At 37.9% G+C, this 23,446-nt stretch overlaps 1 protein-coding gene and 1 long non-coding RNA gene across 4 annotated transcripts in view; both read right to left on the bottom strand.

Annotated features, from left to right (window-relative positions):
* The window catches only part of LOC124303142 (uncharacterized), a 74,918-nt gene extending 60,600 nt beyond the window's left edge, over positions 1-14,318 (bottom strand). For 2 of the 3 annotated variants that reach the window (XR_006907845.1, XR_006907850.1), the window contains exons 1-2: positions 14,193-14,316; positions 13,955-14,064 (exon numbers count right to left, since the gene is read on the bottom strand). This is a non-coding gene — a long non-coding RNA (uncharacterized LOC124303142). Of the gene's footprint in view, positions 1-13,954; positions 14,065-14,181 lie in introns of all 3 variants that reach the window. The other variant, XR_006907847.1, reaches the window with a different exon arrangement.
* A 3,472-nt stretch (positions 14,319-17,790) lies between these two features.
* Positions 17,791-21,797, bottom strand: LOC124297960 (transcription factor AP-1). The gene has a single exon (XM_046749444.1). It carries the CDS (start codon positions 20,950-20,952, stop codon positions 20,143-20,145), a length of 810 nt encoding a protein of 269 aa, XP_046605400.1. The 5' UTR covers positions 20,953-21,797; the 3' UTR covers positions 17,791-20,142.
* Positions 21,798-23,446: the final 1,649 nt, after the last annotated feature.

The following is a 23,446-nucleotide window of genomic DNA, read 5'->3' as shown; positions in this document are numbered from 1 at the left end:
TTTATAATTCGATGTAAGAATATCGTGGGCGCGACCTCCTGTCGGACACAAGTCCAACAACACACACGATGCGTTCGTTTCGACAATTTTATATTACAGGTTCGTGTAACAGGGAGTTGGAAATTGCGGCTGCAATCCGACTGGATCGATTTTATTCTCAATTTTGTTTCTTTTTTTTTTTCCTACTTTTAGAACATCAAGGAGAAGTGAGCAGTTGGATGAACTACAAATTGTCTGGAAATTGTCAATTCTTCACAACCGTTTGGCTGCTCGCCATTCCTTGACCGGTAGTCGTCTATTTCTATCAGAAACTAATTGATTTTAGTAAGAAATTTCTCGTTGCCTTGAAAATCCGGATACGAGTTGGGATCCAAAGATGATAATATTGCACTGAAATTTTTAGTACCGGTTACCGCAGAGTCCTTGACTATTTTCATTCTTTACCAAAATCGAAAAATACAGTTCTAGGTAGAAAATGAAAATTACTTTTCTAGCTGTTACCGGAACGTCTCGTATCCGTTGCTGTTCTTTCTCATTACGATCGCTGTTGCTATATTTTCATGTAACGTTGCCGTTAAAGCCGTATTTAACTAAAAAACTGATTTTGCGTTGCAATAACCAATAAAGGATCGAAAATAGCGCAAAATGATTAGGCGTACCTCATTTTTCGTAATCCCAACAATTTTCAAACATTTTTCTAACGATACCTGTTTTACACAATTTTTCTAGTCACCGTAACAAATGAAATTTTTCTCAGTGTGATGAAACTCGTTCGCAAACGCAGTTCACTTCGCGACTTGATTTGCTAAACTTAATTTATAATTTTGTATTTTAAACCGTGTTCGGTATCTGATTAAAGGAACTTTGAAGAAATAACAATTTCGCTACACGTTTTACAAAAATATTTCCATCTTCTAGGTACATACGCGTCTACGTTATACCTACGATGGTTTATCTTCGGTCGAAAGCGTATGAATTCCGAGGACTTTTTATTATTCTTCAAGCATCATAATGCCGGGACAATTTCCTTCGGGGTGAAAGTGACCACCCTGTATACAACAACCGTAATATGCATATGTGTGTTTACGATGTATGCAAAGTAGACGTATGCAAGTATTATGGTATGCGCTGCGGTTGAGTAGGGCAAGGCTGGACTTTGTACAATAATCTCTTTTCCATTCCTCGCCTTGATGCACGAATATATATATATATATTATTTTATATACACGTTTCATGCATATCCATATACCTGTATAAAACCATTGTGAAATAAATATGACGAAACGAAAGAGTATAATATACGTATAAAATCGAATCAAAGAAGAGAACAAATACAATTGTAACATTTTAAGTGCGAATGTTTCTCGTCAAATCGTATTATTTTTCACTTCAACCTTGGCGTACTTTGTACAACAATTTCTCGGAAAATTGTTTAAAAGTATAAAGTCAAGCTTTGAAACTATTCATCAGAGCACGAAGAGAACGTGTATATATTTAAACCGCGTATCTTTATCCAGGTACAGATAAGCCTCGCACGCAAATATTTAATGTCTACAAATATATACTCACATACGTATGTATTTGGCAGAAATACGGGCCGATATACCGAGAAAGTTACAAAATATATTTGGCAAAGTTTTTCATCGGCTGGAAAATTGCCAAACAGAAACTTGCCCACAGTCTTGCTATAATTACATAATATATATTTGTAATTATATACATGCGTAGATATATTCTAGATAATGTCGTCTGGTTATTGTTTTTTCCTCTTTTATATTTGCTATTTATATTCTTATTGGCTTTTCTATGCTCGCACGGTCTCGAAAGTTCGATTTATTCTGGCAAAAGTAGCGCTAACGGTTTTTCCAATTTCAATTGTCGACGTTAATTTTCTTTTCTCGCTATTGTTGAGTAAATATTTCATCAAACCGATCATATACGAGAATACAATAAGCTGACTTTTCAATGCCTTTGACACGTTATTATTTTTTATTTATTTATTCATTAATTTTTTTTTTTTTTTTATTTTTTCGTGAAATGAATAGAATCGTTCGCATGTCGTCGCTTTTAAAAATTATCTCTGTACTATTATGTCGATAATAATAAATGCGTGTAACATTGAGGATGATTAAATCGGCACTATTTGTGCAAATTTGCACAACTGTTAATACGTAAAATATCGTTGCAAAAGTCGTTCCGCGGCGTGAAACGCGACGACAGATTTTCCGCATATCGTCGAACGCTGGCCGGAATTTAGAAATCGTGCGAGTTGAAACAGGATAATAAAAAACGGGGAAAAATAATAAAAAAAAATCATTCCACAAAGATTTTCAAAGTACAATCAACGATCTGACCATTTAATGCAAAAACCTCGTCACCGCAAATCTTTCGCCGCTTTGTGCGCGTGATAATTTTTCAGAATAAAGGATAAGAAAAAAAAAAAAAAGTGGTCAGTCGGGGAAAATTCAAAAGAAATGACAAAAGATAATTCGCCTGTGCTAATTATTCTACAAATATAAATATATCCTTCGTCCTCGAGCGAAAGAATTATTCCCACAATGCTTGGATAAATAAAATATAATTGTATTTGAATTGTAATAAACATCTATGAGTGTGTAGAAATGTATAACATCGAAGAGCTAACGGTAAATTCTATTTGCTAATTCCTGCATAAATGTATATATATATATATATATACATGTGTGGGCGCTGCCGCATATATGAGGCGAGGTTAATTAATATCTGATACCGTAATTTATTAGCATGCGGTACAAGTAAGTATTAAACGGTTTCGCTGCCTGTTTAACTCAACATTTAACCAGGAACTGTTCCCCGCAGATATCGCCAATTCGATTTGCGAATTCCGCGAGCCGCGTGATATATTAGTAAAAGAATCTTTTCGCCCGTAATAACGAGAAAGAGAAACGGGTTTGAGGTACAGTGGGCAGGATCAAATTTCTCCTTGCCCGTATACTGGAAGACGCCTCCGAGATTTTAAGGTCGCTCTGATCGTTCTACCAGAAATTTCCCTTCCTCTTGCGGTACTTTTTTTTTTTTTTTTTTTTCACTTATCTATTTTTTCACTTTTCCCACCGGAAATTCCTCGGGGCGTGTATTTTTTTCTCACTTCGTTTTTATTTCCAACGGGAAATATTTCATTCTAAAGATTTATCTCAATATCGAAAGACTTTGTATTTCACATTCTTTTTTTCGCAACAATTGAAAAAAATGAATTCACGATCGAATTGAACTCGGTAAAGGTTTGTAAAAAAATGTTGTAACATCAGGATGAAAAGAAGAGAAAAACTTGTGTGAACAAATAAAACTTCACGTCTGTGTACGACGTAACATACACAGAGATTATGGGTATACCTGTGACATTCACCGAAAGTCTTTATTCGGATGCAAATGCGTGTATAATTTGAGAATTTGTATGCGCCGCACTCACCGCATTGTGTTTTTTTTGGTTTTTTTCTTCATTATAACGCTTATATTATACCTATACAAGTATATACCGGAGGGTTAAAAGTAGGTTCCCAATTTTCATATGGTAATTCGCGTGTAAACATCGCTCAGGCTTGATGCTTATACATGTATGTATTATAGATTTCGACTTTCAATGCGTGTCTGAGGTGGTAGGTATAAGTACGTGTGCGTAAATACAACTAGCGTCAAGTGTCGCCGCGTGTCCTCGAGTCAAAGAGGAGGTCCTTCTCGGCTCATAAGGATAAAAATTGATTCCTTTCTTCTCAAGTTACACGATTTATATGCGCATTTATACACACCGAGGAAGACGGAAAAATAGAGGGGAAGAGAGAGAGAGAGAGAGAGAGAGAGAGAGAGAGAGAGAGAGAGAGAGAGAGAGAGAGAGAGGGAATGTAGAAAGGATTTTCAGCGTTGAGTCAACGCAGAGAATCGTTTAGTATATTATAATGTAAAACTAATTGTGCAACGGGCGTTGACTTGAAAAAATCTGAATTTTTAATCGACTGAAATTTCTTTTATTTTTTTTTATTTATTTCAATATCAACAGATTGTAGAGCGTAGAATTTAGTGCATTATTATTAGAACTATTTCATCCGATCCACCTCGAAATGATAAAAAAATCTCGTGGGGGTAAAAAGTAAAATGGCCGATTGATAGAAGGACCAAAATATCGAATTTTTAAGGACACGCACTCAGAGAAATTTCTTACCGCAATCGAAAAATATTGTTTTAGGTAGAAAATGAAAATTAATTTTCTATCCGTTACTGTTCTTTCTCATTACGATCGCTGTTGCTGTATTTTCTTGCAACTGTTGCGAAAATTTAACGCTTGTGCAACGATAAACTGACGTTGAAGCCTTGTTTAACTAAAAAAGTAGAGTAAGAATTTTGCATTGCAATAACCAAAAAAGGATCGATAATAGCGCAAAATGGTTACGCGCACCGCGTTCTTCGTAATCCCAACAATATTCAAAAAGTTTTTTTAACGATACCTGTTTTACTCAATTTTTATAGTTACTATAACAAATGAAAATTTTCTCAGTGCGTTAATCTGATTTTCAGAATTATCATAATGCATAAAGTCCAAGTATGGAAGATTGAAAATAATTGAAAATTGAAAATCGCGACAAATTTTGGCATTCCATATTCTGACCTTTCTATTATCATCCTCCGCCATACTTCATCTTGCTACATATTTTAAATTCTATAAATTAAATCTTCGCTTCATTAAAAATTCCACATTATGGCGCATCTGTTACTCAATCTCTTTAAATTTTCGCCCCCACCCCGGTTCAAAAATGGTACCTGCTAATATCCTTCACACTCCTTTCGGGCCGTAAAAAAATATGCCTAAAGCTATTCGAAGAAGATGCGCAATCGAATTAATTCTTCTCGAGACGCGACTCGGATGTTGGAGGAATTTACATGTCTCTCTCTTACATACTTGTAAGAATAACGACCGAGTAAAATAAGTTATACGTGACGTTGCCTCGGGTTCTGGATCTGGTGGCCTACTTGTAACATTATTTCATCGGCACTGCGAACCCCACGCACAATGCTCACTGTACGATATGCTTGTAAACATTACATAAATATGTGTGAATTAATCTATACGCACACGCACGCGTGTGTTCGACGTACGATAATGTAAGCAATGACGTGCGAAAATTATGCGTGAAACGGAGTGAAAATTCAAACGGCGGAAACTTGTAACGTAATAACGCGAAGCTGATAATACGCCGAGTAGCAAGCGTCCGCCATCACAATGCGCGTACAATTAACGTCGCCCGCTCAATTATGCTAAATTAAACTAGAATTTATCACACTTATTATTATACACAGCTTTGCTGCAGCGCGAACGCCCGTCGCGATTAATCGCCTTTCGTAGGCTGAACTTGAAAGTTCGCGAAGTTGGCGAACTGCATGAGCGTCGAGAACGACGATTCGTGTAAGAAGTTGGAAATTAAGATGATGATTAAGTGCGATCAAGACTGAACGGTTTAAAGATTGTACGGATTCTCATTTTTCGAAAGAAGAATTTTTATCCAGCGGTGAAAATGTGTACGAAGTGAGAATGACCAAAAAATGATTGATATACTGTTAAATCGATTATTTTTCCCGATTAATCGAGTATAATCGATTGTTTTTCAAACTCGATTAATCGACCGACACGATTATTTTTTTTCATAATTATATTTTGTTTTTTACTCCCACGAACGATGCGATAAAATATCAATTCGTGTGATTAAAGTATCGATTATATTATCATTGTCTTACTTATTAATTACCTATTTGATATAATAAGTGAAAGATAAATGAATATTTTCATCTGAAATTGAAAAATATATAAATTATGAGAAAAACTTTTCCGCTATTAAGACTACATACCGAAGCTTACGAAATTTTGGTTTCACGCGCACCGTTTCAAAAAAAAAAAATACGAAATAATCGATGCGTCGATTAATTTTTACCGATTCAATCGGGTCGTGTTCGATTATTTTTTTCGGCTTGATTAATCGATGCATCGATTATTATTTTCAGCTCAGTCGCCATCGTAAGTACGAAGTTGTCGATGCTTCGTACTTTACGTTAATATTTGCGTGGAGAAAGTTGCGAGCGTGGAACATGCAGCGCTTAAAGTTCAAGTGCCAGGTAAACCGATCGCTTCCCGATTTCAAATTCCAGCTCCAATTACGAATGTCTGAATATCGAACTACCGCCATTTTCGAAAATTGCAATTTCTTCACTTACGTGCCAAGGTGACAAAAGAAAAGAGAGAAAAAAAATAAACGACAGCAGCAAAAATAAGTTATCGTATGGGTTACGTATCGTCAAGCAACGCGAGGAAAAGCCCATTATTCGTTCGGCGATAACGAAGAAAGATATCGGGGCAATCATCATCAGGTGGGTTTTAAAAAGGTGTTAACGGTTCCAGGAATCGGCGATACAGAATTGCCGTAAGGTGGTTCCAGGATTTGGAACCGCGGTTAAACGATAAAATTGAGAAACACTTTGAAACGGGAAACGGGTCACTAATAATCATTACAGTAAACACGTTATACGTGCGATCCGGCATGTCTTGGCTCATAGTTACGCGATTTCTGGGAAATGCATAACTGTACGCAAACAAGTCCACCTCTCTGAAACTATTTAAATGGTTCTCACATCCAAACATCCACGAGTGCAGACAAAATTACAGAAACATTGAAATCCGCAACGATTTATGGCAGCAAGATTCGTTCCGATGTTTATGGAAACCCTCAAATCACTTTTCTAGCGAGAAGGCTTCGCCGCTCAGCGCCACCTGGCGAGTTTTTTTGTTCACAAAGTTCTTTATCCCGATAAAAAAAGAATCGAAACGCTTGAATTTTTCGTACGTGAAAATTCTCTGCAGTTTTATACACGTTTCAGAATATATAAAATTACCTGTAATACATACCGGATAATCTCTTGAATCTTGAAAATCAACCGCGCATGCGCGAGTTTTATCGGCTATTCGCGCAGGCTGGCCATCCGGAGTTTTCAGCCGTCAAATTTTGTTTCCGGCGGCGATGTAGTTGATGCGAATTTTCGAGGTTAGAATCCCAAATAATTGAGGCAGTGCCTCGGAAAGTTTTGGGAAGCATTTGTTATCGGTTCGGAAAGTTGATTCTTCAAAGAACGGTCGGAATTCAATGCTTTACGCTCTTTGAAAATTCAAACGCACACATTTTGCGTAGGTTGGCCCGCCTGCATCGCAGACAAAAATATCGCCGCGGGAAAATTTCGCCGACCAATGAGATCGAATTACTCGGCGCACGCGCGGTTCATTTTCAAGTTTCAAGAGATTGTCCCGGTATAATTGTAAATTATCCTCAATTATGTAATAGAGTCGCGTTTCCGGCTAGTTTCCTTTGTTCCTGACTGTTCGAAATTCGTTTATTGTCTGTATCAGAGATCGTTGTAACGATTGCGGTATTATTGTAGGTACATATATGTATATTCTTAGAGCGTTGTAACACAGAACGCCGCATGGCGTGTGTAATGCATACCCCTCTGACCTTGTCACACATAGTTAAGGTATTTTAAACGCGTTTGCCACTTAAGGAACATGTAGGCCTCACGCGCTGCGCAACCTTCGGTCTTATGACCATTTTCAGACTCCGTTATTACACCGGCTGCTTCGATATTCGACGACGGAAATCGAACTATCAAATCGCATAAAGCAACAGCCTGGAAAGCCTAAGCCGAGTGCTAAGTGAAACGAAAACTTGACGGCAAACGGACTGCGTCTATTTTCTTATTTCCAATTTCGCAATTTATCAATGCAAATTTATTACTTAGGCATAAAAGGCAGGTTCACCGTATTTACGGTTTTGTTTTCTGTCTCCAAGGTTCGTCGTTAAAAAAGTAAACCTACCTGCATTACCGAAATTTTTCTAATTTCAATCAACACGAATTATAGATAAAGTAAATTTTACGCCAGTTTCAGAATGTACGGAGTTGATTTTTGTCTCAGCGTCCGATTGCATGAAATTGATGTTCTTTTTTTGTTTACTTTTCGGAATTTCGCTCCATCGTAACTTGAATTTTCGGAACTTTGAGCCGCCGCCGTACCGACCGTTCGAAACTTTGTTGTTACGTAAAGGTTTGATTCATTCGCTTCAAGTTTCGCGAGCAAAATAATTCAAAATTAGGCGCTTTCGTAATTTGTCAAATTCGCAACTTCAACCCCGCCCTTTTTAACAGTTCGTCGAGCTTAGAATTAAACATACACGAGTAAACGAACATCCATCTTCACTCATCACTCGCTTCCGGCGAAATCAAACGACATCTAAACGACGGCTTATGCACTGTATAAATAATTCAACTGGCGCGTATAACAAAACCGCAAATGAATCATGCATTTTTGGTCACGCCGCGTTATAACGTGAATTGCATAAAAGCTGACGCTTTCTCAGAAATCAAATTACCAGGTATAGCTACACCTCGTAGTACAAAGTATGTGTACAACACTATTTTACATGGAATAGAACACAGTCACCGTCTGTTATCAAATACCCAATATACGTTACGTGTGCAAGATACACACACATGTGACTACAATGTATGCGTACATAAGATGTGACGACGGAACGAAACGCGTGTCGTGACGTCAAAGATAACGCGCGTGATCGCGGCACGTATGTTCTGTGTACATATTTATGTAATATATATACACGTGTATAACTTACGTACGTATAGAGTCCCAGAATTCTCAGCGATAAGAAAAATCAACTTGCCCGCGCAATCCGTGACGGTCTTTTTTTTTTTTATCTTTCCTTCCTTCTTTCATCTAGGATTTCTCTCTCTCTCTCTCTCTCTCTCTCTCTCTCTCTCTCTCTCTCTCTCTCTCTCTCTCCTTTTCTCTGCCATTGTTCACACTCGTATTAGTCATTTTCGTGAAAATCAATTCTAAATCGAGAAAACAAATTTGCGCTGGAGAAATAAGAAAAACAATTATACCTTATACATATATATATATATTTATGAATTCGATTCCTGCACCTAATTGCGGTGTAAAAAATTATCGCCACGAGCGTCTGAATCGACGAGGACAAGATTTTTTTGATTTTTTTTTCCTTACCTTAGATATATTGAAGAAAAAATTTGTCAAACTTCACATCCCGCGTGGATCGAGTCACGATCGTCGTTTTCTCAGTTTCAGCTGCTTGTTTCCTCCGTTAACCGAGACTCGGAGGACGAAAGAAGAAATGCAAGAAAATAAAGCGACAAAAAAAAAAAAAAAAGAAGGGTCAACTCGCGAAAAAGGATGAGAGACGAAGGAATGTTCGCACAGGCAGAGTTAATTCACTCAGCTATCAAGCGTATAAGCAAATGTTGAGTGTGCCTTTACAGCTGCATGTACTTAAGCATCTTGTACATACATGTTAAATAGCGATACAACACATTTATACATTTTGCACACACGCACGGATTACTTATAGATTTTACGGTATGTGTTGCCCGACTACAAACAACGACGGGACAGAAACGAAGCCGTTCTCTGTCAGCCTCTGTAAACAACAAACACTTAACAACGATTCGTTTATTCAGTGGTCATACCTTATACGTACATACTTATCTTCCTTGAAAATTCCGCGGCAATTGAAAATCCGGCCCGATTTTTAGTGACCGCGAAAATAATTAAAGTCACGATTTTATACATTCGTTATGTATAGAAGGTTTTCTTTTCGCGATATTCCGGAATTCTTTAACTACCGGCAAGTATTGTACCGCAAAATTTTCGTTCGCTTTGGGATTTTCACGATTTTGTAAGAAATAAATCGCATCAAACGGGGGAAGAAGAAGAAGAAGAAAAAAAAACAAATAAGGAACATTTACGGGGTTCTTAGCGTTAATTTTTATATGCATATACAGATCCTGTGGAATATTACAATATTTCAATCCATGAATAATGTTTTGATTGGTACAATACACGATATTTCGCGATTGCTTTTTTTTTTAGCACTTTTTTGCATCGCGTTTTAACGCATCTATAATTTTTTGGTCGGCTTTGTTTTTTCATTAACGTTAATTTTGTTCTTTTCAAATTAGTCATTATCATCATCATTATTATTGTTATCATTATTAACATTACACAGGTACCAATCGTAAAATTTAATCGCGACACGCCAAGTTTATTTTATGTCCGTATAAAATATCATATTTCCAACGGAAATTTTTATCTTCTCATTCGTCTCGGCGTTTAGAAACGTGATATTCTTGCAATAAATATAAAATTTTCTTATCGTTCAAACTACTTGATTCTCAAATATATACACGTGCGGTCTAATATCGCAGTAATAATATATACATTGTACTTTTTATTCTACACGATTTATTATCCCCAGATTATTAATTATATTTTCGAATATTTCTTATCTAATTATACCACCTGTACTATTATAATCGCGGCAGATTTTTTTTTTTTTTTTTTTTTTTTATATTCAGCACTACGATTGACAAATCGATCGAGAAATTTTCAATGATTCTTATCGAAATCTCGGTACAAAGTTTAGCGTTTACCTAAATCACAAAAGTGTTTACCAAAGTTGTATATAGGTACGCATATATGTATACGAACACAAACACACATAAACATTTCGAAAAGAGGAGGAAAAAGAAGCAGGAAAATAAACGCGCAAGATAAGACAAATGAGAGATGAACAAGAAGAAAAAAAAAAAGGAAAAAAAAAAAGAAATAATAGTAACTAAACAAATAACGAAAAGAGAAGAATACCGTACAAAAAGCAAAAAAGCAAAGCAATGGAATAAGGATGGAGAGATAAAACGCATGCAGGTTTATTTTCGATGGTTATACAGACGGTTCATTGAACCATCGAGGATTATACAGAGTGTAAAACGTATAACGCACGTATCTACCTCTTACTACATTATTACTATATATATATATATATATATACCTTGCAGTGTGTACATATGGAGCTCTGCTTGTATTAGATTAGAGATTTGGGTTGTCGATGTTTGCGCTTATAAACTGTCACGCATCGGTGGAATATTTTAGTGAAAAATATGTTCAAACTTAACTAATATACGTTATTGTAGGACTCGTTTTACGAATGTTTAATTTTCGAGTTACACGCGTTATGCATTTTTACGTACGAATTTACGTATCACGGTGTTTTATACAGTGACAATGAGAGAAATTTTTATTTCCGGCTACCGCTCGGTCCGTAACTACTTTCATTCCTTACCACAATCGAAAAATATACTTCTAGGTAGAAAATGAAAATTACTTTTCTATCCGTTACTGTTCTTTCTCATTACGATCGCTGTTGCTGTATTTTCTTGGCAACTGTTGCGAAAATTTAATGCTTGTACAACAATAAATTGACGTTAAGACCTTGTTTAACTAAAAAAGTAGAGTAAACCGAATAAAACGATTTTGCGTTGCGATTACCAAAAAATGATCGACGATAGCGCACGATAGTAACGATACCTGTTTTATTCAATTTTTCTAGTTACTGTAACAAATGAAATTTTTCACACTGTGCGTAGTTGAAAAATAATTTGAAACAAACAAGTAGGATAATTGCAATGAAAAGAAAAAAAAAATAAATAAAAAAGAAGAAAGAACGAAAACACTCGTCAGAATGATGAAAAAAAATCTATTTATACGTAACTTCTAGTCGAACACGTAGATTTGATTGAAATTTCAACGACTTGAATCGAACGATTAGTATTATTATACCTCGCGGTAATTATTACATTCGTATTGTACCGTTGAGAAAAAATGAGATATAAAATTTTTTTTCAAGTGATGATTATTCGACGCTTCTTTTTTTATTTCCTTCGCTGTAGACCGAAATTTGCGAGCGTCCTAATCGCATCGTTGTTTGTTGCGTTAAACACGATCAGTCTTTCCTTTTTTCTCCTCCTATTTTCAAACATCCTCAACTATCAAGGCCCCTGAGATAAGACTGTATAACAGGGCAGATAACCGAGTGATATATCGCGTACGCGATAACTCTTCACGTACCCCGTATAACACCTACGTTATCATAGCTCGAGATGACAAAATTGCGCCTTGAAAATTGTCGGAACGTCCTTTAAGATCCTCGCTTTCATCGATCGATCAATTTCTAGAAACACGATAGATTCAGATACCTGGATAATTCGATTAAATTCTGTGTTCTCACTAATATGCCGAATCGTCATCGACGCAACTTTTGAACATTGTTCTTCGGCCCTCGCTCCAAATACTGGTCAAAGTATAAGTCTGCACAATTATCTCTCTCTCTCTCTCTCTCATTCTCCAATCCGTTTTGCACAATCTTAATTTAACTTTGACCAATTTCACGCGATCGTATATAATTCGCAAGTAATTATACAGCAACGGTTCACATTACACGCGGATCCTTGATTAAAAACCGCTTCAATTTCAACGTTCTTTTCTATCATTTTTTAAATTCTCTTCAGTTTCGAACGATTCTCCGCTATTCTATGTACACCCATTATATATCCATATATTATATGTACATAGGTATATATTCGCATTATAACTACAAATTGAATTTATCGCCAAATAAAATATTCCTATTATACATACCCTATAATTACACGACTAGCCATCAATACGTATTAAAAGTACATGTGGCTTTTTTTTTTTTGATGATTTTTTATACTTCTTTGGGCGCGTCAATAATTTTCTCTCCGCACGGTTCTTCTACATATATTATACATATACAACGCATATTCGTTCCTTCCTCGCACTCCGCGGATTATATTCTTAACGGTGAAAGTTTTTCCTCTCCATATAATACGGAGATTTATTTATACGAGTTGGAGGTTGAAGTAGGTTCATGTCACCCACACAAGCACGACGCACCTTGTACGGAATCGCAGGTTAAACTTTGCCCCTTGTGGACAAAACACTCCAAGCTACATCGACGTGTTGGCAATAACTTCTGCGAATATTGCTGCGACTACCTTTAATGTATGTATATATATATATATATATATATATATATATATATATATATATATATATGCATGTATTCCGTTATTACAACAAAAGAAAAAAGAGAAAGAAATGAAATGGAAAGCGTTCCCTTTGTGACTCTGAAGAGACGTAGCAATATTTCAACGTCTTGTTTGAGGGAAAAGAAGAAAGAGCGATGTAAAATGTAATTGATAAAAAGACAAAGGCCAACGTATAAAATATTACCGTAAGTCTGATACACTGGATACATGAAACGCTTGTAACGATTCGAGTAGTTATCCAGTCAGTTTTCAAATAGTGAAAAACTTCCGGAATCTTGCAGTATTTTCGTACCCCATAAAAAAGAATATTTCTACTTGCGGTTGGTAAACAAAAACGAATAAAATCAAAGTTACCAACTACAGCAAGAAAATGTAGCGCGAATTGCGCAGAGATATAGAAACTGCTTGAATTCTACGAATTTACTAATGCGATTTCGTAGAATCCGTGCAGTTTGTTTATTTCTACCTCAGACGAAAAGGTGCTGGGAGTGTTTTTGTTCAGTATTGTATTCGGATAAAATGTGGATGCGTCAAAATCGAAATAGATCATACCCTTAAATCCTCGTTTGACTAAAAAAATACACCAGATAGTCGCGGCCTCTAAATGCTTCGTTAAAATAGAAGCCTGTTTCGACTTGAAGAAGCGCCTAATGTGGCTAGACGCTGTTTCTGCGATACAGGCGCGTATCGAGGCCTCGCATCGGTCCAATTTAAGGAATTATTGTCGTTACTTAGGGCCACTTAGGGCCCGTACTGCACGTACGAGTGTACATGTATTATATTTTTGTCAAGGGAGGCCCAGAACCACTTAAACACTCTTCGCCTCGTGGCGATAATCAGCTATTCATGCTCCTCGCTCTCTCTCTCTCCCTCTCTCTCTTCTCTCAAACACACACGAAAATGCCCCCGGCCAACTACGGGTTGACCTTACCTAATTGCCTACCTTATTTTCAGTCACCTCTTTCTTCATCCCCCCCTCCATGAGGCTGACACTGCGATTTCAAAACCGTTGCACTGGACGCCGGAACTTCACTGTTGCACAAATAATTGTCACTGAAATTTATAATTAACAATTAATACTGAATAAATATATTATTTATCGAAAGGCAGATCGGACAACGCTTCGTTATCTTCTCAGCCATTCAGATTTTAGATTCGATTTATTCTCACCGGGACCTCACCTCACTGTTTACAATAATTAAGGTAGGTACACAGGCGGTTCATTTCCCTAATATGAAATCAACGCACTGCGCATCGACACTTTTATTAAAAGTTATATTTGCCGACCGGCGGGTTTCGCAGTTGGCTCAAGACTGAGCCGGGCCATTGAATTATGGGTATCAGACCTGTTCGAATATCAACGGAAACAGACAAAATTTCAACAAGGTTTCGATAGATCCTGACAGATGGCTAACGATGCGTTACGATTATATAGAAATTACTATTATGCACACGGAGATTGAACGCTGAACTTTTCATTCGGGTTACGATAATATCTCACAGAGTATTTGTAACTGGTAAAAAAAAAAAAAAAAAAATAACCAGCCAGAAACTTCGTACGAAAATTAAAGTCTAAGAATATCGATACGATTATATGTAAACAATGTTCATTAATTGATTACCGGTGATTCACTATTTTTTCGGAATCAAATCTGAAACGAGTTTTATTTATGTAGAAATTTTACCTGTCTCTGATCAACGTATCATTTGTTTCTCCTGTTATATGCGTCGCTAGTCATTGACACACAAAATTTCAACACAAAAGACGCTTGTTTCAGTTTTGATTAATAAATTTAAACAAAAAATGAAAATAGCGAGCCACTGGGAACGTATTAATGAACATTGGCGTACTTAACTCAGCATTGGTGGATAAAAGGAAAAAGAAAAAAAAAAAAGAAAGGAAAAGTATACAAGAAATTACATTGATAAATCTATTTGTCGAGACCTCGGCGAAACGCTTATCGACTAAACTTGATGAATTACTTTACAATAATCCGTTGGAAATAGCGGCACTGAAATTGAATCTTTATGCGGGTAATCTCCGTGAACATTTATCGCCGTTTTATTCAAACATGAGGCTGATTACTTGGACGTTACATTCTTCCTCGCGATATTACGATTCGCGTTCTTGGATTATATATCATTTGTACATTACAAGATACTTAAAAGGTAGGTATACAGAAATACATGTACGGTATACTTCCGGTATAAGATAAGTCTTCGCGGTCCTCGCGTAATTGCACGCGGTTATTGTGTACGTAAGGCGCGGTTTAAACGCGTCTTGTTTGCGCCAAGTTTTCAAATGTGTTGTGAAACGAGTTAAGAAACACAGCTCATGTCTCCCCGCGAGCTGTAATACCCGCTTCTATAAAAGTAGCGATATCGAATTGCGACATTCTTCGCGAAAAAAAGGATAACACTTACATACCAACGTGCAAAAGAGAAAAAAGAAAAGATAAAATAAAAAAACTATAAAAATAAAAAAAAAAAACTGACAGTAATTTTGCGGCCCTAATCGCCTTGGAATCGCGATTCCTGGTAAATATATATATATATTTGTATCCATATATATGTAATATGTATGTATGTACGTATAAAACGTACGTTACACACACGTCGTTCAGATCAGTCAACCGTTTTAGTTTTAACAGCGCGCAGTTAAAATTTTACGGCCGCAACTCTACAACAGCTATAGATCGCGATATCCTCCTTACCTCCGTAACTTCATACTCCGCATTGTAAGCTCGCCGAAGGTCAAAACTTGCGAAATATATAGTCGACGAGCCCTGCCAGTGTTCTATTTGATTCCCGCGCCTTTTCCGGCTCAATTTGTCGGCTCAGACGTCGTCGGCCGAGATCCAATTACCGGACAGACTCTGCAGTTTTTGCCTTCATTTAGAGACACCGCGTTTATCTTCCCTCAAATTATGACCGTCGTGTGATCGTTAGAAATCACTCGATTTCGCGATTCTCGGAGATTTTTAGGGTCAAATTCGAAGGTTCCTAAACTCCGCGTCGAGTCTTTCAACATGAATAACGGCTTCATGGTTTTGGGAACGCACGGAAACATTTAACCTCAAAAAACCCAGCTGCGTGGTGACAACATTAGCGTCTAGTATTTTCTATTTCAAATTGATAAAAAAAAAAAAAAAAAAATATGGAAACGCGTGTAACTTGAGGTGTTAAATGGTACTAACCGGAACTAACTTTACCGCCGATTAAGATTCTCGGAAATGAACGTTGTTCGCTTCACCAATAACCCGATATAACAATAAATGATTTTGAGGAACACCGGATTTGGAACACGAGATCGGCCCTCATTGGCTCGATTCTTGATTAGTGGCGAAACCAGCCACAACAAGAAGGATCGACTCTGCTCGCCCACGCAGCGAACTTCGTTTGTTTACGAACATTTCAAAAGGCAAATTATTAGAAATAAACGATTATTATTAAAATGCAGATACCTGATGCAGACTGCAGCGCTTTGGGCTACTTCCCTCCTTTCGAACCTCGAGTTTGAATTTTTTCTATATTTTTATTTCAGGATTTCTTTCGAGATATTTTTTCTCCCTTCGTTGCACAGATCAATACGTAATTACAGAGGCTGAGGTCCGTTTCCACGATAAGAAGCTGTCCGGTTACGCAACATTGCAGCGTTGAAGTTGCAATCCATAAAAACCAACGTGTTAATGCAGCATTACGTCTACTGAATTAACGATCAATTATTTTTATCGGTAGTACTCACGTTTATGTATCTATAAGACTCACCGCAGTATTTGTCAAATAACTATCTTATAAATCTTCACCTGGTTATTCGGTTCGTCAGAACAACGCTCGTAATTTAATAGCAATGGATTGGAAATAATTGTGAAATGAAGTTTGATGAAAAAAAAAGAAGAAAAAAAACAACAGAATTTATCCAAATCATATTATTCTAACAAAAATTGAAGCCGACTTTTGTACTTAAAATTTGTGAGTGAGGGAAATTCGAGTGGTGATATATACCACACGTACGAAGATGAAAAGAATACGATCTGAAGATGTTTTATAATATTATTGAATTTTATTTTCATCATGTTTCATTGAAAAATAAAATTATTCGTAAAAAAAGATTTCTCCGTCTGTTGATATATAATATATATATATTTATATGTATATACTCGCAATCTTATTATACTACGTAATAATAATAATAATAATAATATTAATAATTGAATAAGGTTATATATCTCTATAAGTGTGTAATCGTCATTTTTACTGTGCACGATAATAAGTCTAATGGGGTTTGTTTTTTTCACTTAACAACTAAATCACATTTGGTTCTTACTTTCATACGTTTTTTGTGCAATCATATAATATTCGTATAATCTTATCACTTATCTCCAGTCACCCGAAACTCTCAAGCACACTTCCTTATAGGCTTAGCAATATGTTATATATATACATATATATGTATTTATTGTTGTTTTTCGTGGAAAAGAACCAGACAAAAATACAAGCGAGAGACGAGCAAAGAAAAAACACGGGTAGTTCCAGAATAAAAATTTTCAAAAACACTATTAGCTCAAGCTTTTAAATACGTACTTTATACATACGTGTACCATTATGTATACATATATATATATAAATGTCAGAACAATAATAAATTGCTAAAAATTTTAACTTCATGTTTTTCGCAGGACTCTTGTTATTCTCGTGGCGATTTGTTTTCTGTTAATTTTAATTCATTCTTTCATATCAAGAACAAGGCACAGTACAGGCAAAGTTCAGGCGCGTTTGTATAATAATATAGCCATGCAACATAACATGTTTTATAGAAAAACGTATTACAAGTGTAAAAAAGGATTGTTTTTTTTTTTTTTTTGTTTTGTTTTCTTGTTTTAATATTTGACTACTTTAGAATAAAAATTTTCCCTAATTCTCTTCCAACGAGAAGCTTAAACGATAATGGTATCTACGTAATATACTATATATAATATATATATATTAGATAATGTTTAAAGTCAAAATAGTACCAAGGGACACATCTTGACTAAAGATCGTTTATTAAAAAAGAAACAAAAGAAACAGTGAATAATAATATTTTGTCAATCTTTTAATCTCAAAGTCAAATAATAAATACCTAAGACTTTTGTAACAAAAATTGTACACTTACAATACAGTACAAATAAATATACCTATAACATGATAATTATATAACCGTCAAGTTATGTCCCGTAAACTTCAATAGAGAGGAAAAAAAGAAAAAATAATTATTGTTGGTTTTTTTTTCTTCATCTTCAAGTTTTTGTTATAGAAAATATATTCGAGTTTCCTTGCTTTTGTATCTAACGATAAGACGGCGAAACGAAGCGCGACGTGTTTAGATTGTATAAACATGTTCCTGCGATATTTTTGCATCTGAAAAAACACGCCTCAGGCTATCCGCAGCGACGTTTCGCGATAGCTAATGAATGTCGGCAATGTTTTGAGTTACAATGTCGTGTGTTCTGAAAACGCGACCGCGTAGTTAAACTATTCAAAGAGAATTATACACCTAGATTGTCAACTATCATCGTACATCGTTGAGAATAAGTCAAGTTTGTGTAAGAGGAAAAAAAATAAGGAATAAAAAAAAAAAACAGGCAATAACAATATAATAATTAATTATACATATACACAGATATAATAATATCATTATTTACACTATGTATAATGATTTTTTCAATCTTTCTTATTCCTCCTTCCACCACTTTTCAGTATGTATAATATTTATTTCGAATTAACGCGTGCAAAAAAATTCGTACCATGTTACCCGGAGGGGGAATTCACAGCAGAGATTTGTTTACCTTAGAATGTTCGGTATTGTTTTGTCTGTTTTTTCCTCTCTGCTACGTTCATATTCTTCGATGAATATCTCAACTTCCACATTGGTAATTCAATAGAAAAACGAATATAACAATCAATACATATGCATGTGCATAAACGTAGGTACGACTGAATATGGCAAGCTGGAATGGCGATTGAACCTTTGCACAGTTCTCGGTGTATAATAATCTCAATCGTCCTGGCATGAAATCGGAAATTCCACGCCTAGTACGGACTGAGTTTTTACCCATCGTTCGAATCCGTTGGTTGGTTAAATATTCGCCAAACATTCGTTGTTTGCACAACTTTGGCAAAGTTTTCCAACTAACTGAAAAGTTCGAAAAACAGCTTTAGCGTTTCCAAGAAACCAGCTCACGAGTATAATTCACTTGTACCGCGCTGCTTACACTCAGAGAGAAGTCTCGCGTCGTATCTGCTATTTCACCCGTGCAAAATACACGACAATTTTAAGCAAACGAAACAAGATCAAGAGCTTAGGAAAGAGAAACAGATATGAATGAAAAAAAAATTAAAAATTTGTTTTCTTCAAATACCATGCGCAATAATCGACCAAAAGCATATTGGTCCGAATATATAATATAATAATATATCTCAACGAAACGTGTTGTCAGTGTTCATATGTAATGTAGGTATATGTATGTATAAGTTACGAGGGCATACTGGACAGGACTAGATGCACAAATGACAAAAATATATATATATATATATATCCAATATACAGATGCATATGTATATATACATGTATATGGAAAACTTAATCTCATAGTCTCTGGCTTAAGTGTATTTACAGGGAAAAAGTTCATCGAGGTTCTTGGGGGGTTTTTTACAATTATTATTTTTTTTTTTCTTTTTTGAGGGGCGTGGAGCGTCGCAAACTACTCAAGGCGCACGACGCGCAATAGATGTAGTAACAGCGCAGGTCGAGGACGAGAAAGAAGTCAGGCATCGCAGGCAGGTATGTATTCCTCGAAATGAGAAAGATCGTCGATGATGACGCGTGTAGATCGTGAAAATCAGCCGGTGATGAAAAATGGAGACTCCGCGACTCCGCGACGCCGGCGGCCGGCGTTCACTCCGACCTGGCGACGCGCTTGCGCGACCGATACGTGTGTGTTTTAACTAACAAGTTTCGTGTCGTCTCGTTCTCCAAGATGGCCGCCTACAGCGATCACCCGAGGTTGCCGGCGTCTCGCACGCAGGCGACGAAAATGCATGCGCTATGGCGAGGATATTGTCAGATCCTCTCGTTCGCAATTCGAGCGTTCAGAACTGGCTTACGGGCATTATGTGGCAGCCCGAGTGCACGTGGTCCATGACCTGCTCCTTGAGGCGGCATACGTGCTCCTTGAGCCGGTTTACGACTGCGCTCAGCTCGCTGTTCTCGCCCTTGAGTATCTTCACCTTGTCCTCGAGCCTCGATATCCGCTCGAGCTTGCGCCTTCGGCACTTGGAGGCGGCCACGCGGTTCCGTTGCCGCTTTCGCTCGAGCTTTATTCGCTCCTGGCTCTCCATGTCGATCGGAGACATCGGCGGCGAGCTCGACACCGACGGCACCGTCTGCGGCTCGTCCTTGATCATCATCAGACTCTGGCTCAGCGACTCCGTGCTCTGGACGCTACCCGGCGGCTCGAGGTTCGTGTAAGTCGCCCCGTGGATGCTGCCGGGTTCCTGGGAGCTGTCCGAGTGGTGGAGCTCGTTCAGGGCGTCGACGAATCCCCTCGCGTAGAGCTCCTGTTCCTCCGTAACCGTCTTCGGGAACAGTATCTGCGTCGTCGGCGTCGGCATCGTCGTCACGAGCCCGTTCTGTTGCGCTATTATCAGCTTCTCCAGCTCCGGCGAGCCCAGCTTCAGCATGTTTAGGTCCGGCGAGCTCAGCACCGGCGCCGCGTTGTTCAGCGCAGGTGGCAGGGGCCCGAGTCTGGGCCTTTTCGCCTGCGTCGCGCGCTGACCGTTCAGGTCTAAAGTCAGGCTCCGTTTAAGCTGGCCCATTCCGCTGTCCGCGCGATTAGCCGCCGCGTATATCGCACTCTCCTCGTAAAACGTTTGCTCCATCTGCACCGAGTTACGCACCATTTGAATGCCCTTATTATTCGACTTCTCGGACAATACGTTGCGATCTTTGCAAGATCTTTGTCTTTTGTTTTTTTTAACTTCTTTCTATTTAGTTCCACAACCAACGGAACAACAACTCTCTCGGTCGGTAATGTCCGGGCACCGATTATTATCGGTTAAATTTCGTAGCACTATTTTTTATGTTGTTGTTGTTGTTCTTCTTCTTATTCTTCTTTTTCTCCTCACCACGAGTCAGCAACATCGAGCGGAAATCATTTGGTAGTCCGTTGATTTGCTCTCTTCAATCGCGATGTTCGTCGAACCATACGAATGTTAAAAACAGACAAAAAAAAAACAACAGTCACACGTACATCGCGACAGCGTATCTATTACAGCAGATTACATACGTGCACGTACGAGTTTATTATTTATTTTCCTCCGCGCCGCGCGCACACGCGTTTCGCAACGTTATTACACGACTGTGTCGCTTTTTCCTCACTGAAGGGAATTTTAAAGTGGGGAGAAAAAAAAAAAAAGAAAACGAAAACGAAACTGACCACGATTAAAAGTTTCACCTCCGTTCGCGTTGACTGGTTTCTTTATTTTATTTATTTATTTATTTTTCTCAATACGTGTATTCACATGTATACGTATAATATATTATATACGTTCAATCACGTTGTACTTCAAACTCTCCGTCCGATTGCACGCGGTTCGCCTGAATGTCAACAAAACAATGACTCACGACGGACACGGAACAATGTAAACAGGCCTTGTGCACCGATAATCTCGGGCGTGTAAAGTGAAAACGGACTGCCCGAAGAGCGCGGCGCAACGTCTCGGCAACTTCTGAACACCCAACTAAACTTACAGCCTTATATCCCGTGACTCACTGGGTCTAAAAATAGCCGTGTCCTCATCGCAGAGCCGTCCGATTGGTCGCCGGTGTCGACACAGCCCGCCTCCGATTGGCCGTCCGATTCGCGCTACCAGGAATCGTCTTGCGCTTGCGCGACGAGTGGCGTTCGAATCCGCGGTGGAGGGAGGATTTGAACGCCAGCTAACGGCGCGATCCGCTCTCACTCTCTCTCTCTCTCTCTCTCTCGCTGCCTCCCCACTCTCATCTCCGCAATGTACGTTCTTCTCTCTTTCTAGGCACCGGCTGCTGCCCGAGGGGGAGCTTCAACGGACATCGGTATTCACCCTCGACGCTTTTCTCCGCCGACACGAGTCGGGAAGACCCCGCAGATTTTCGCTCGTGCGATCCGAAGGGGGTGTCAAGTGCGATTATGCCCGCGAGGCTCTGAACTATAAATGCACCCTGTACCGAAGACTTATGGTTTCTTTTTTTTTTCTTTTTTTTTTTACAGGCAATCGCGCAGCTGTTCGGATTTCCGCAAACCGACACTTGCGGAGATGGTTATAGATGTTAAGTTTCCGCACGGATCGATAGATGTTCGCCAAGCCGTTGCATCGTTAGGGGCCATACTTAAATTACGTAACAAACGTAAGGGAGGGGGGGGGTCAGACTCGATTGTTACACTTTGTTACGATACGGGGGAGGGGGTCTTTTGATGCTTGTACGTAATTTTTTGAATTGAATGTAAAATTTTTTGATAATTAATAAAAAAATTCAAACTGAATTCTCGCGCCAGATTCTGTTATAGCCAAACCTTTAACATTTTGAAACTAGCTCGCTGCGGTAGCTCTTGGCATTAGATCACTCAACTTACAGTAATTAAAACACTTAATAATTAATTAATAATTAATAAATAAAAGAATAATGAAAAATACAAATGATTTTAATAAAATTTTATGCTATTTCGTTATTTGATTCCGAAAAATTACGTACAATTTGGGACGGGGGGGGGGGGGGGGGTTGACATTTTGTTATGATCTGATACACAGGGGGGGTAGGGGTTGAAAAGTTCTTCAAATTCCGTTACGTAATTTAAGTACGGCCCCTTATTCTCTCTTGCCAGTGTCACGAATCATGTAATATCGAGCATGAGATATGCTAGGTAACGCGTTTACATTGACTCGATTAACGGAACGATCTGTTTCATGACTGTTAGAAATTAAAATTTTGGAATTGACTGCACAGATCACTCTCGAATTGTCAACCTACCGATTAGTGTTCTGGTTTTATTTGTTGCGTAGGTTGTACGATTTCTAATCATTTGACAAGCGAATGAAAACATTGATCCATATTAAATCACGAGTTCGTCGCGATTTCGATACGTGGATTGAACTGTAGACTCGGGATTTTCTCGTATCGATCTCGTGACGTCGGATGGTTCTAATCGCTAGATTCTTATATCTCGGATGATAAACGTTTTTACAGCGCGTTCTTAAATTATTTTCACGGCAAGATTCGCCGAGACGAGAGAATGAATTTTACCGGTGGACTGCGTGAGCGGGTAATGTTCGAAAAGGAAGTCCCCCGCTAATAGGGCAAGACCGGAGTAATGCCCCTTTAATCAAAGTCAACTCTACCGGCCGCGTTTGAATTGAG

The sequence above is a fragment of the Neodiprion virginianus genome, chromosome 1, assembly GCF_021901495.1.
Source record: "Neodiprion virginianus isolate iyNeoVirg1 chromosome 1, iyNeoVirg1.1, whole genome shotgun sequence".
Taxonomy (NCBI): domain Eukaryota; kingdom Metazoa; phylum Arthropoda; class Insecta; order Hymenoptera; family Diprionidae; genus Neodiprion; species Neodiprion virginianus.
This window is presented reverse-complemented; position numbering and strand designations above follow the sequence as displayed.